This window comes from Rhopalosiphum padi, chromosome 1, assembly GCF_020882245.1.
Source record: "Rhopalosiphum padi isolate XX-2018 chromosome 1, ASM2088224v1, whole genome shotgun sequence".
Taxonomy (NCBI): domain Eukaryota; kingdom Metazoa; phylum Arthropoda; class Insecta; order Hemiptera; family Aphididae; genus Rhopalosiphum; species Rhopalosiphum padi.
Window position 1 is genome coordinate 8,697,283 of NC_083597.1, and position 14,962 is coordinate 8,712,244.

The 14,962-nt window shown below is 29.6% G+C and overlaps 1 protein-coding gene across 1 annotated transcript in view; it reads right to left on the reverse strand.

Annotated features, from left to right (window-relative positions):
- Window positions 1-453: 453 nt before the first annotated feature.
- The window catches only part of LOC132918726 (aromatic-L-amino-acid decarboxylase-like), a 30,920-nt gene continuing 16,411 nt past the window's right edge, over window positions 454-14,962 (reverse strand). The window contains 10 exon segments of the mRNA XM_060980158.1: window positions 454-1,635; window positions 1,637-1,714; window positions 1,982-2,179; window positions 2,655-2,872; window positions 4,027-4,287; window positions 4,415-4,451; window positions 4,453-4,545; window positions 4,665-4,784; window positions 7,292-7,526; window positions 8,721-8,843. Of these exon segments, the coding sequence (XP_060836141.1) occupies window positions 1,408-1,635; window positions 1,637-1,714; window positions 1,982-2,179; window positions 2,655-2,872; window positions 4,027-4,287; window positions 4,415-4,451; window positions 4,453-4,545; window positions 4,665-4,784; window positions 7,292-7,526; window positions 8,721-8,800 (1,548 nt within the window). The 5' untranslated portion in view covers window positions 8,801-8,843 and the 3' untranslated portion in view covers window positions 454-1,407.

A 14,962-nucleotide genomic window follows, 5' to 3' on the forward strand; every position in this document is an offset into this window, starting at 1 on the left:
CTTATCGACTTTTTATCTGACCATTAAAATATGAGTAAAAGCATTTTTATTTTTTATCAGGCGTTTTAACCCGCTTTATAATAATGTAACGACGTAACTAATGAAAATTTAGTTTTTGAACAATATCGATGTCCATAAACAATTATTCATCTTTGTCTTGTCGAAATGCAACTGTAACAACCCGATACTTATAAAGTTAAAATTATTGGATGAAAAACAAAACGATAAACAAAATACAATTTAAAAAATTAGATTTCTAGGATGTGTATTAATATTATATTACTTAATACTCGTTTACAATATGTATTCATTTGTACAATATATTATATGCATTTAATGTCTTTAACGTCATTATAATATATATCCATTTACGAAATAAGTTTTAAATTCTTCTGAAATCAACGTGCTACGATTTTCATCATTTTTACTTAACCAAAGAAATACAATGATAAATATGAATTAACGTGCAGTATATATTGTTTAAAATATTATGCCTTCAATAAATTGATCGATACAGACTAATAATAATTTATTATAAATACGTATTGTAATGTTTGTGTAATATTCGAAGACATTAAAACCAAGTAGTTACGTAAACAACACCAACCGCTAAAATAAATGAAAATAACAATAATTATTATGAAATAATTAATACATAAAATTTGTAACAATCCGATTTCTATTACCCAACAGTAGGTAAGCAAATTACCAACTATTTATTGTGTATTATGAAAATACAGTAATCCTATAAAGCATAATCGTGTTTCATTTGATTATGGACATAAAACATAATATATTATATAATATTATATAACAATAAAAATCTAAAAATTTAAAAGGACGTATAATTTTGTTAGAAAACAAAAAACCAAACCACCACGCATTAAAACGATCAAATAAATAAATAAATTGTCGTACATCATATTAATTTAATAGCATATTGTATACGATTCCACAGAGAAGGGACACGGAATTCGTAGTATAGCGTTTGCGTGCGCATTTTTTAGGGATATCACTCACTCGATATAGTGGTGTATCTATCTATTGTGTTCGTTCATGACAGGTAATTCTTAAATTTTTTTGTTTACTTTATACTAAACCAAAATAATTATGACCAACACAAAACACTTAAACACACAGTATATTAAATCTGTTTGATTTATAAAGTATCGAAAATTTAAATTTATACTTTCGGTCGGAGCGTGGTTTTTTGGTTTCTCGTTGTAACACTACAATTGCCACACACAATAATTAAATTAAAATAACAAATAATTTTAATAATAATAATAATATACATATTTCAAAAGCCGATCGCTCTCGTGCGTCCTAACCTTACAATAACGACACCAATGAAGGTATATAATTGTGAAAAAGATAACTATAATAATATATATATAGATAGGTAGCTCATCCTTGGGTCAAAGACTTGACGACGATGTTAGTGGCGGCGGTGAGTTCACAGTCCTTGTCCTTTGGCCACGTTCCTGTCAGGCCGTTGCAAATGCTAGCAGGCGTCACTTCCCGTTCGCCATCCACGCGGTCGGCCTGCGCACGTATCTCGTTCCACGCGAAATGTACGTCAACCTCCTCGGTCAGCCGGCTGCACACCACGAACCGTATAACTAGCCTAGACCGGGACGGTGGCCGTGACCAAGTAAATTTGCCCGCTCGCCATCAGTCGCTCGTAAAGGTTTTTCGTCCAGGCGTTGTCGCCCTACAGGTGAATGAAAATTCGGTTAATGACGTATCACATATCGTGGACACATTCTATGTAAAGGTGTTGTAACATAGGTGTTGTATAGTAATATTTTAAAATCCACCATTTACATATTATTGATTTGTGTAATACAATACATAATGTTAGTGTGAATTTTACCATTTATTTAAACTAAAGGATGTTGTGATTGGTGAATAAACAATTCCTTGTTTGCCAGTCTTTTCAATTGAAATACAAATTCATGTAATCGGTATTTATATGTACCTTTAATCGGAAGCAAACCAATCCCATGGTTACTGTGACGACTTCAAACCTCGGGTCCTGTTTGACTAACTTCCCAAACATGTCCGCCAAGTGAATCTGTTTTTTAATATGTGCTTGTAGGCCCTCTACGCCGTACAATCTCAACACAAACCACATTTTCAACGATCTGAACCTCCGGCCCAACGGTATTTGCCAATGCTGTAACATCGATACGACATTTGTGTAATATATTAAGGCGTAATTGCATAGACAATTACTATTTATTATAGTATATATAACTATGTAAACTGATAAATCATTAAGATTATTGAATAATGGTCGATAAAGTATTTTAATAAATTAACCACGCCCGTTTATTCTACACTGACACACTGTTATGGGCTCAAATATATTTCTACGTATGACTCAATTTAAAAAGAACACATATTTTCTTTTTAAATTCATCTTTTATCAAATTTAAAATATAAATGTAATTATTTATATGCATCACATGACTTATAAATACAATTTTTTTTAAAGGGACATCCACTATTATAGTAATTGCATCCCGGCTTCCCGAAACTTAGAATCAGCACTAAATATATTGTAACGTTTTGATATACAATATACATGATATACATCAATATACCTAATAATTTTTTTCTATTAATATACACAACATTATAGTAATTACTCTGTAATCTGGTACTTGGGGATCTTGACTCTGGTAGCTGTGCTTCAAGTATACCCGGTCCACGTTGAACGCATCCACCAAATGAGTGGCGTTCTTCACCCACAAAGCTGAACAGTCAAAGTTCACCAAAAGCCATTTATGCAAGTTGACGTCGAACGAGTCAGCGTACTGTACTCCCGCCATCAGATATCTATATTCCGGTAAGACGAAAGCGGCACCTATTGAAGACGATAAACGAAGAACACACACACCAGAAATTATAGTAATTAATAATAATATAATAATTAACTGTTAAAAAAATTTCTTTTTTTCAAACAATACAAAATATTTAACATTTCATCGATATATATTAATACCACAAAAGTCTTAGCCCACTCTCCTCACCAAAATTTATGATGATTAATCATCTTACTATTTTCAGTTATTTTGCATAAATAATAAACATCATAATATGGATAATATGTAAATTTAATTAATTTTGTTCAAGTTTCATAAAAATCATTCAAATATACAAGACAGCATTTCGTATTTGAATTTTCTGTAACTACTTTAAAACATTTTTATATACATACATTACTCCTCAAGCTGCTATGTCTTACTACATTCGATTTGGATTTGCTGCAAGCCCTAAGCTACTATTATGTACGATGTACCAAACTTCCGTCTATAATATTAGGTATTAATACTAATATATATATATATAACATTACTAACATTGTAATAAATGTGTATAACATATTATAAATATTATTAATATAATGAAATTTAATATCGACAATGAAGTAAATCTTTCAAATTTCCACCTTCAGGCGAAATAAAAACCAAATCGACAAGAATGATGTCTGCTGATTTGGAATTCTAATACCGTGAGTGAGATAATATAGATTTAAGGCGGGTTGGCTTAGGACGATACGACAATATTGAAATTCGCATTTACATATTATATTACAGCGGAGTTTCGCAAATCCAGACTTCACTACTCCGGACATTTAATTAATCCGCAATATTAACTATTATTGATTGATTGATGATAAATAAGTTTTTTATATCCTAAAAACAGTAAATTCGTAATTTAAGAAATTAGGTCAACGATGTAAGTATTGAGACTGAAAAAGTTATAGTTATGATGAAAAAAATTAATTCCAATAATTTATTAGTCCGTCTAATACTTGTTGATTCACAGAAATTCTATAGCTCTATCGGTTTAATCATAATGCATTTCGGAGTGGTTCGGTTTAAACGAGTCCGGATTAGCGAGACTCTGAGACTGCATATTATAATATTAAATGGCGTTTTCAAATTTTCATATGTTTTACTTATTATAATTATTGTACAACAGTCGTCGTAGGTATGACGGCAGCGGCCTGTGTACCTGCATAAGCGGCGTCGACGTGCAACCAAATGTTGTTTGCGTTGCAGATGGGGCCCAGCTCCTGCAGACAGTCGAACGCGCAAGTACCAGTAGTGCCCAATGTGGCAACCACGTAACACGGTATCAGCCCTTTGGCAATGTCTTCGGCCATGGCTTCAGCCAATATGGCTCCGGTCATCCTGCCGCTATTGTCCGCCTTGAGCATCCGCATCGGCATCGATCCCAGCAGACCGGCTTTCTCTACACTCGAATTGGACTGATCTATACAGACGCGGCGAGTATACGTACACACATTATATTAAATAAAACAAAAATAATCACAATAAATCACTATACGCATCGTATTATCGATCGTGGTTTATGGGTTTAGTTTCCTGCAGAAACTTACCGGAAGTGTAGGCAACTAATTTCGCCTTAATCTCGCCCGTCAGTCATGCTCGGGTCGAGTGCTTTGATCCGCTTTGTCGTGCGGTCTTTGGCTGCCAACAGGCAAACAAATGTGGCTTCACTGGCGCTGCCCTATGTGAACCCGACAAACAAATTATTATTATTATCGTTGTCAAAAAATAATCGGCTTTATTTTTTCGTTAGCCCAAAACAGACACAACAGAAGTATAATTATATTTTTATAAAAATACCTGAAGTACGCCTCCACCGGGTCCTTCGGATTCGTTTAAAAACTGTTTTGGCAAATCTAAGATTTTCCCAAACCAATTCATAACTTGCACTTCCAGTTCGGTACACGCTGGGCTCGTTATCTGTAAAAAACGTGTTAATAAACTATATTTCCATTTCATATAGTAAGACTCGAAATTGGAAACAAATATTAACAACTAGCATATAGCTTTGAGCTCTATCAGAAAGTTCAAAAGTGACGTTCGAAGTTTTGGAAACTTTCTAGTTAATTACACCACTTTCATAATATCAACTACAATTCAAACTTTGTTTAATATCGCAAAACATTAAACAAAAGACAATTTTTGTAGCGTCAATTTCGTTTAGAATTTTTCAAATAATCATTGTTTATAATAATTTTTAAGATTTAAACTAAAATGTAATTAGTTTACATAAACTTGGCAATCTACTAAATTTATAGAGAAGTGATAAGCATTTAAAAATTTGAAACACGAGAAAATTATTATCTATACATTCATCGGTATCGCTTGACTTTAACATTTAAGAAATAATATTTGATAATATTATATAAATATATTATGTAAGATAAAAAAAAAAAGGATAATATGTTATAAAGATAAATATTATAATAAGATTTGCAATAGTTTATGATTGTTAAAATATCATGATATATTGCAGTGCTTAGCTTTTGTAATAATATATCTATAAACTCTATAAAACGTTTACATGCAGATTAAAAATAGTATATTATAAATATAGAGAAACACCATATAAAAGTAATTTGTATTTATAGCTAAAGCAAAAGTTTGACTTGTTTTTGATTTATTTTTTCTGTTGATACAGTGGCTATAAACAATTTAGCCTACCTACTTGAACTTTGGTATTTTTAACAGAACACTAAAGGCTGAAACAAATAACAACACTCGCCATTTTTTAAGCTATTCTATTATTAATGGTACATTAAAATTCACGAACCTGATACCTGATAAATAATGTATTGCAAAGAACGTATACGTTTTGTCTCACGACGGATTTAAAACTTATCTACTATTTGCTATCAAACAATTCGTATGATAAAAATCGTGTAAAATATTATAAATTTTAAATAAAAGAAAAATATATGCATACAGTCTTACATTTTTGTTTCTGCGAAGACTTACTAATTAAAGCGACTATTATTCGAATAATAAATTATTAAATTCTCGTGAGACATTGTATCATATTATGACTTATATTAGTATTTAATGATTATGTCTAAAACTGTAAAAAACCTTATATTTACTATATAATTATACTATAGATTAAAAAAATTTACAATAATTATGACGATATTAATTGTTTTGTCGAATATTAAATAATACACATAGATAAATTCTTAAAAAAAAAAAATACCGATTAAAATACAAGATCAAATATCCTAGGTATCTTGGAGTTTATAAATTATTCTTCAACTCTGCATAACAAGATTTATAAAACGATGCAGTTTTATACGGTAAAGAACTATATATTGCGCAAATGTTCGGTATTATGAACATTTAATAACTATTTATGTATACATACGATTCTGTATAATTTTTATGTAATATTGTCATAGTATGTTTTCACTCTTGTAGTTATAAATCATATTATTTTTTAAAAATTAAAAAATTAAAGCCAAGAAAACCAGTGTCGAGCATAAAGTATATAATATATATATATATCATAAATAAAATTATAAAAATAATTTTTAAATAGATAAATGTTTCAAGTCAATTTATAATTAGTTATAATTTAAGTATGCAGTAATTTTAAGTTATTATTCTCCAGAAATAATAGTAAGTATAATAATATTTGAATGTGACCTTTTTTTGGGGGAAAAAAGGGAAAATATAGAATATAAAATGAAATTAATCAACTTTTGACAGTTAATAATGCTGCTCCAAAATCATACGAAAAAAGGTAGGCAAGTGAGGGTACTGTTCTGTTATACATTAGGTACGGAGTGAGGTACTATTATGGGCTTGTTAAAATTGAATTCAATGATGCATCGTTGTATACGAAAAACGATTTTGAGCGGAGGCGGTATGTCAGCCTATATCATTAAGTATTATATTTCGTGATATATTTTTGATATAGCTTTTAAATTCATTCATTTTACTCTTAGTATTACTGTAGGTTGATATAATTTTGTATTTAATTATTATAATAATATATATTTATACAATTATACCGGATTATATAAATGTATATAACTTAAAATTGAATAACATTTTTCTGTAAATACCGTAAAACAGTAAAAGTAGGTTCATAATATAAATTGATAATATCTTAAATAAAATATAAAAAATGTCATTGTTTATAGTAAAATCCATAATAATACCTATAATACACGTAAACATTTTTAATTTCCCCGGATAATGTTTATAAATTATAAAAAAAATAATAATACTTTTGTATTAATATCTTTTTTTCTGTATAGGCACGTTGAATTTAAAACCATGCGAAAAAGTGTAAATTAAAATTAAATTTTCGGAAAAATCGTTCTATAGTCTCCCAAAGGCTAATTGTCCACTTTCAAACTACACACGTTACGTGGAGACGCCTTTCCCTGTCTTCGAAAAAGCGCCTTTTTAATATTTTATATACGTACCCAAGAAAATCCTATAGATCCGATCCCGTTACACAGCATATCTCCGATTATGGCCGGATAAGAGTTTCCAGTCGGAAAAAATGCGTGAAACTGCGGTGAGTTCCAGTGTGTAACGCCAGGCATGATTACGTTCTCCACATCAGCCATTACCGTTCTCCAATCTTCACCTTTGACCGGAGCCTCAGGTGGCACCATTTCATACAGATATCCCGGTTTCACGGTAGATAGAACGGGCCTGAAACGCATGTATTTTTAATTTAAATAAAATAATTTTAACACGCTCGTTATTATACAATTTATATATTACTATTTGCGAGTTCTTCGCAATTATAATTTTATTTTAAAACAATAAGTTTTGAAATAATATTCACTATACGATAACAATATGTGTGCATGGTGATAAATGAACTGAAAATTCTAGTTTTTAGAATACATAATCAAGTATACCGAAATTTAATAATATTTTAAAATACATACTTACATTTATTATGCTATCTAAGAAGTTTTTATTGACGAGACAAATTTTATTTTACAAATGAGAACAACTTTTTTTTGCTAGCAGATAATTTTTTGTACAATTTTTATGTATATACATAAAAGTAAATTTAAACTCTAACAAATAGTTTCTGAATTAATAAATGTTATGAACTACTTATTAGAATAATAATCCTTGATAATGTGCTTAAAATAATACATGGCGACTTTATGATTATTTAAAAATTATTTAAATACTTAATTGTTAATTAATATTAAAAAAAAAATGACCAATTTAGCCATAAATATACTAATAACGTCTTAACTGAATAATTCATTTATTTTTATACCCAAAGTAAAACATAATAACTATTATTAATGAATATCATTTTAAAGAATTATTGTAATAACTCAGAACCAACTAGTTCGAATTTCAATATAGATGCATCGATATTTTTAAAAAAAATGTCTAAGTGATTTATAATAGTAAAGGTAGTTCTCATTTTAATAGAGAGTTTGCATTGCCATAGAAGATAATTCTTGAATAGTATAAAAAAAATTAAATAGCTATTAAAAAGTTCTAAAAATCAGAATTTGAATAAATGCATTATTAAATGATAATAATATGGGAGTGTTCATATTTGGCAATAAGTCAATGTGTATTTGGTGACGTTGTAATTAAACATATTGAAAAATAGCTGTATACGCATATTACATATCTACAAAATACAAATTATATTATAATGAATCTATTTTAGATCACACTATCGCAATCTGTATGAGTATAGATCACGTTCAATTGACCAGACACTTACATATATCATAACACGTTGACACCTTTTGTTATCTTATTGCATAGGTATTCCAATACAATTATATATATATATATATATACATTACATATTATCATAATATTGCGGAAATTACGACGATGAAAATAGTTTTTTTTTTATACCTGTCTCGGATGTTATCCATGTAGTCGGCGATATAGTCGATGACGGTCTTCCCGCATATTCTAAACGACTCAGAATCCATTTTTGGTTTATTTTACGATGGACGACGAAAAAACAATCTTATTACTTAAACAAAATAACATAATAAATTAGCGTTATTTGATTAATATTGAAAACGAAATAATTATTTATGGCATTACGACACAATATTGCCGTGTCAATCATCGTCGTTGTGGTACTTAGTAACCAGTAATAAAAGAACTTAACCGTATACATTTTAAATCGATTAAGTGAAGTTTCGAACAACCAACGGGAGGAATATGCATTTACCATGTGTCCATGTTATCTACAGGGCTACAGAAACGCCAATCACGTTGTAAAAACACGATGTGTTTGCTTGAAAACCCATAAAACTATAATATACCACTTGAAACCTGGTAAGATTTATTGCAAAAAAAAAAACGCGTACGCTAAAATATTGTGATAATTTCTCGATTTCGAATCAAATTAATGCAATAACACGCCCATCTACGGTTGTTTTAAAATAATTACGTTGCAGCGAGCATAGATCATAATAATAATATGTACATACTGTGAATTGTGATGTACAATATAATAATACCTATGCAAGCATTCGGATGATTGTCAATGATTCGCATTTGGTGCATACAATTAACTGCTATGGAAGTTTAAATCCCGACCGCACATATGTATTGACACTTTACCGAGAAAAAGATGCGCTACTGGTGATCGTCGTATTGTTCTTTATATTAGACAATTAGACTATAGTTTATACGGTGATATACATATATACAGAGTGATTCTTTTATCATGAACCACTCATTGTTTCAAAAAGTATTCATGTTTTTGATAACATTTTTTTACATAGTTTCAAGTTGTTAAAAAACAACGTTTTTATTAAAAAATTATATATTTTTTAAGTTTTTACTTTTTTTAATGACAACGTAGAGTTTTAATTTCATATTCCAAAGCAGAATATTTTTGAGAATATTTTGATACATAAAAATCGAATTTAGGGCAAATAGTTTATGAGTTATACGTATTTAAAGTTTAGACAAGCGGAGTAGTGGACAAACATTTTGTGTGGTTAGTGGTTACCCCGTATCACTCCACTCTGCGCATCAAAACTTTAAATACTTATAACTCATAGTGGTTCGTGATAAAAGAATCACCCTGTATATATAATATTGAAACTTCTTTCCGAGAAAAAACATTAATAGACACATTCAAGGATATTAATCGATATTGCTTATATTGCTATGATGTGTGCGTCGTAACGATATTTAATATATATTTTTGACTGCATACATAGTTTTCAAACACGTATTGTTATTTTGAGAATCAACGAACTTTATATTGCAGAAGTATGTGTGTGTGTGTGAATGTGTATACAGATCGAGGGTTCAAGTGGGTACGAAACATATATTCAAAGTCGTGTTAAGGACGCGTTCGGTTTTGTTTCGTTGAAAAGGTTGCGCGATCAATGGACGCGACATAATATGCGGGACCATAATGATGCTGCAGAAACAAAATGGAAAAAAATCATCAAGGTCCGCGCAATACATTATAAAAAAAAAAAAGGTTAAAATAACGTAGCGCCGCGCCGACAAAGGGGGTCCAGCCACGCGATGCTACAGCATTCCTATGTTCAATATTGGATAACAATTCAACGGCAGTCGTAAGATAATATTAATTATTATAATAAATTATTACCACAACATGATATTATAATATACAAATAATGGCATAGTTGCCGGGTGGTATGAATAATCACAAAAAAATGTATGTATTAATATTGTGAGCTAATGGCCCCTTTAATATGATTTAGTTATTCGCCATTGAATCATTAAATTAATCAATTTTTCGTGTAACCCGACACATAGGTATACAGTATACAGTAGTACTTATCGTGGTGAAACCAACGGAAAGTAATATTACAGTTTTCGCGTCGATGATAAACAGATAACAAGTTAAAAATGCGTATTACCGACTTTGCTTCCATCAAAAAGATTTGAACAAGTATTTTGATGTCGTTTATTTAGTTTGTCCGGCAAGATCGAAACAAGCCAACAAGGGATAACGAAAAAAATGTGTAACTATAAATTAGAATCATTATAGAAAGATTTTTGATTTAGTGGCGTTTTGGTACATAAGAAATCGTTATAATTCATTTCAATTAGGTGTTGGATTATGGTGGCGACCCACAATCATCGTGGACAATTACGGCGGGAAAACAATTTTGCAATTCAATAACTATAACTAGAGATAAGATGTTGATAACTTTTAAATTTTTTTTTCTCTAATAATCATATATAATACTAACCAAGCTATACATTTGTTTTATGCTTCAATGATTCAAAACGTATACATTTTAATATTTTATTTTGTATTTTCGGGAATTTTTAACCACGAATGTATTTTTTGTTTCATAACGTCATTTGTAAATGTCATTTTTCATATTATAACAAGTTATTTTTTTTTAATTGTTGCACATGGTAAGTAATTATTCTTGAATATTAAATTTGAAATAAAATATTTAATCATTATTTTTGAAGGTTTTTGTAGTGATTAGATTTACCACGTACCGAAAGTAGTCGTTCAGGTACATATAAATAAAAATGCTTTTATGCATATATACATTTATCGAATATTATATTTAAATATTGCTGTATGGTACAATGTAAAAAATCCAATAAATATATTTTTTTTTTTTTTATTAAGTCATTAAAATCTTATCTAACTATCATATTTTAATGTTTATGATTGTTAAATTCTATAGTGTGGTAATATTGTACAGCCCTTCCCTCACCAATTTCTAAGACAATACGTATCTCAGACATCAAAAACAATGCGATACTGATTCATCCTCAGATGGTCGTTAAATACACAATACTCGACCGTTCCCATACGTCAATGGGATCCGCGTGTGTGTGTGTGTGTGTGTGCGTGTTGTGTTTCAATACGCGGAACTGCGGTTTCGACCCTTCAAGGAATTCCGGAAGGCCGTAGCGGTTGATGGTGGAAAACGAGCTCGACGTGTGTCAACGACGCGGCCATTAGTCAAAATCATCTCGGCCGGCGAGTTATGTCTGCCGATGCGCGATTGATCGACCTCGTTAACGGGGTTAACGAAAGGCGTTTTTATATCACGAACAGTTTGACTTTTTTCTTAGCATTTTTTCTCTCTCTCCGTTTACCACACTCCGCTGTTTACGATACGCACGTAATAAATACTACAATACTACTATAATTATTTTTATTATTATTATCATACCATCATTTTATCATCAATCTTTAACGTCACGACCGGTCACAGACTAAAATAATTATGACGGTGAGTACCTATATTATAATATTTTTATACCACAACAACCACGGAGATTAAAGCCTGATTCACAGCTACGTTATCTGTCATGCCGTATACCTTTAATCATATTCTGGTCGACTATTGTTATCGTGGTATCATTTACTTACCATGATCTACCGGGAAATTTTAAGAATTGGACAAAACTCAACTTTTGGACACGTATAGTTTTGAACCCGGCTCAAGAGTAAAGTCAGTCTGCGGAAGTTGTATTTGTCAAAGCATTTTAGTTTTTCACATAATACTTAGGTACGCCAAACGGGACAAACGAATCGAAAACTTAATTGGTTAAGCCTTTTTAGAAGTATACGTACACGATACGTTTTTTCGAACTCGTCGATTTATCATTGACTTCAAATCTGTAAAAACACCACGATACCGCGATGACCAATATCGAAAGTATTGTACTTTTTATATGATAAAAAAAAAATGATATAAAACCATTGAATATATTATTTATATATATTTATTTATATGTTATTTATTTATATTATATTATTATGCATTATAAATATAAAACAATATGTACAATATATATATTATATATAAGTAAGTGCCGGTACCTAATACGTTTTTAATTGCATATGGCATATCAGTACATAGTACTTATACGAATTTAGTACATGGTTTTGAACTATTAGTATTTAGAAATGAAAGTACATGGTAGGTGGATTAACGTCTTTAAAATATAGTTTTGCAAACAACAAAAAAAAACATTAAAAAAATATGCATTATTTTGAAAATATGTGTATCTTTGTCGGCCTTCAAACTATAAGTTCGTTATACAAACGTAGGTATAATTAATATACTTGTTGCACATATATAATCAAGCATACCGATATACTCGGAAATTCACAGTGGCTTGACCTATTGGTAGTTAACATTAACCCGGATGACTGATGTATGTAATACAGTTATGTATTTGTATGAAATATTCGGTATTAATTTTAGAAATTTTAACTTAGCATTGTTTAAACTAGTAAATAAATAGGTTATTCCAAAAGTTTAGTTCGCCTACTATAGATTCAAAATTTAAGAATTTTGATTTGTATAGCTTTCATAGCAATTAGTTATTATATTTATTAAAAAATAATAATAATAGTTCGGTTATGTAATTAAATGTAGCAAAACTTAGCTTCTAAAGCTTACTTTCCACCCTTTAATTGTGTATATTCAATGACTTGAAGATATTGGCAAAAATAAGACCCGGACGAACAACATTTTATATAGCCAGAAATGTTTTCCTTGGCCATCAAAAAACAAACCAATACATCGCCAATATATTATATTTCTTATATTTTTAATTTTTTTTGTTACTTTTTAGGTGATTACAAATTATAGTTTGACAAATAATTTAAAATAATGTTGTTCAATACTTTAGAAGAAAAATGTTTGTACTTGTATTTCGAAGCTGGTTGCAAATCATACTTACAAAAGGTAGTTGGTATTCTAAGAGTCAAAAGTAAAAATCGTTTTAGTACTTTTAAATATAAACGGGAAAAACTAAAATTTCTACGCAAATCTAGTTATCAACAGTGTAACTCATAATATTTTGGAATGTTAGACAACAATAGAATATATCAATTATTTAAAAAACATCAAACTTACTTCTGGATATGCTAAACGGTACAATATTATAATAATATTATGTTGTACCTATTTTGGGTAGGTTTATAACGCGATTGTTATAATTTTCTGATCGCGATTATAAAATTCGAACACGTCTTGCACTATTATTGCCTACTGCACTACCGGAACGTCCAAAAACAAATTGTTTCGTTCGCCGCTTCAAAACGCACACCGATCGATCACTAATAAATAATAATATAATACAATATTTTAAAATATAATATCCAGCACACGCGTTCCTATGCACATCACACCACTTTCTCTGTCCGCCCGTCTCCGTGTCCCTCCCTCTCAACGTGCAATATATTATACATCTAAACCCCGTCCCGCTTCACGCGCCGTCATTTTATATTTGCACTTAACACTATATTATAATATTATAATCTAATGTCTAAAATTCGAGTATAACGTCATGTCGTTATAATAATAATATATTATATGTTATTACGAACGCGACATAATGTATATTATAACAATAATAATTAATAAACAATAACAAACGACACGCTTTTCTCGTACATTTTCTTCTCGGCCAACAACAATGACTATACGCCGTAGAAAACGAATACGGGCTTTGAGTGGTCATTATAAAATTAATAGGTACAGTTATATTAGGTCTTGTAAAATAAACCATAATATAATGTATATACATAATTATTTTGTAGAAAAGTATATTAAAAATACGAATTTAAGAAAAGTACAGATAATTAAAAAAAAAATAATTAGATACTTTCAAAAGTTTTTACGTAATATTTTGTTTTACCTTATAAATCGATTGAATTGAATTTTTTTTCAAGCATTTTCATGTTTAACATTATATTCCTTGAGTATTTTATACTATGTAATTTATTTTAGTTTAACTATAGATTACTCATCAGTCATCTGTTTTCTTTGACAAGATATTTACATTTTCGGTTAGACATATAAATCACCCAAAATAAGTATGTAATATTATCGAAAACATATTATGCGTATTACGCAAGGAAATGCACTAATAATAATTATTTAAAAAAATATATTACCTATTTTATATTATTAAGAAGTATAAAGTTATCATTCTTATTCAATATACATCAATAGTTGACAGTTATAATACCATAGAATACTATACAGGACACTAGACTTGGACACTTAGTTTTGTGTAAAATCATACTACCCATAAACGCTATTATATCTATTAAAAAAATAAAATTTTTACTTTTTGTAATACTTCATATTTTTATATAGATT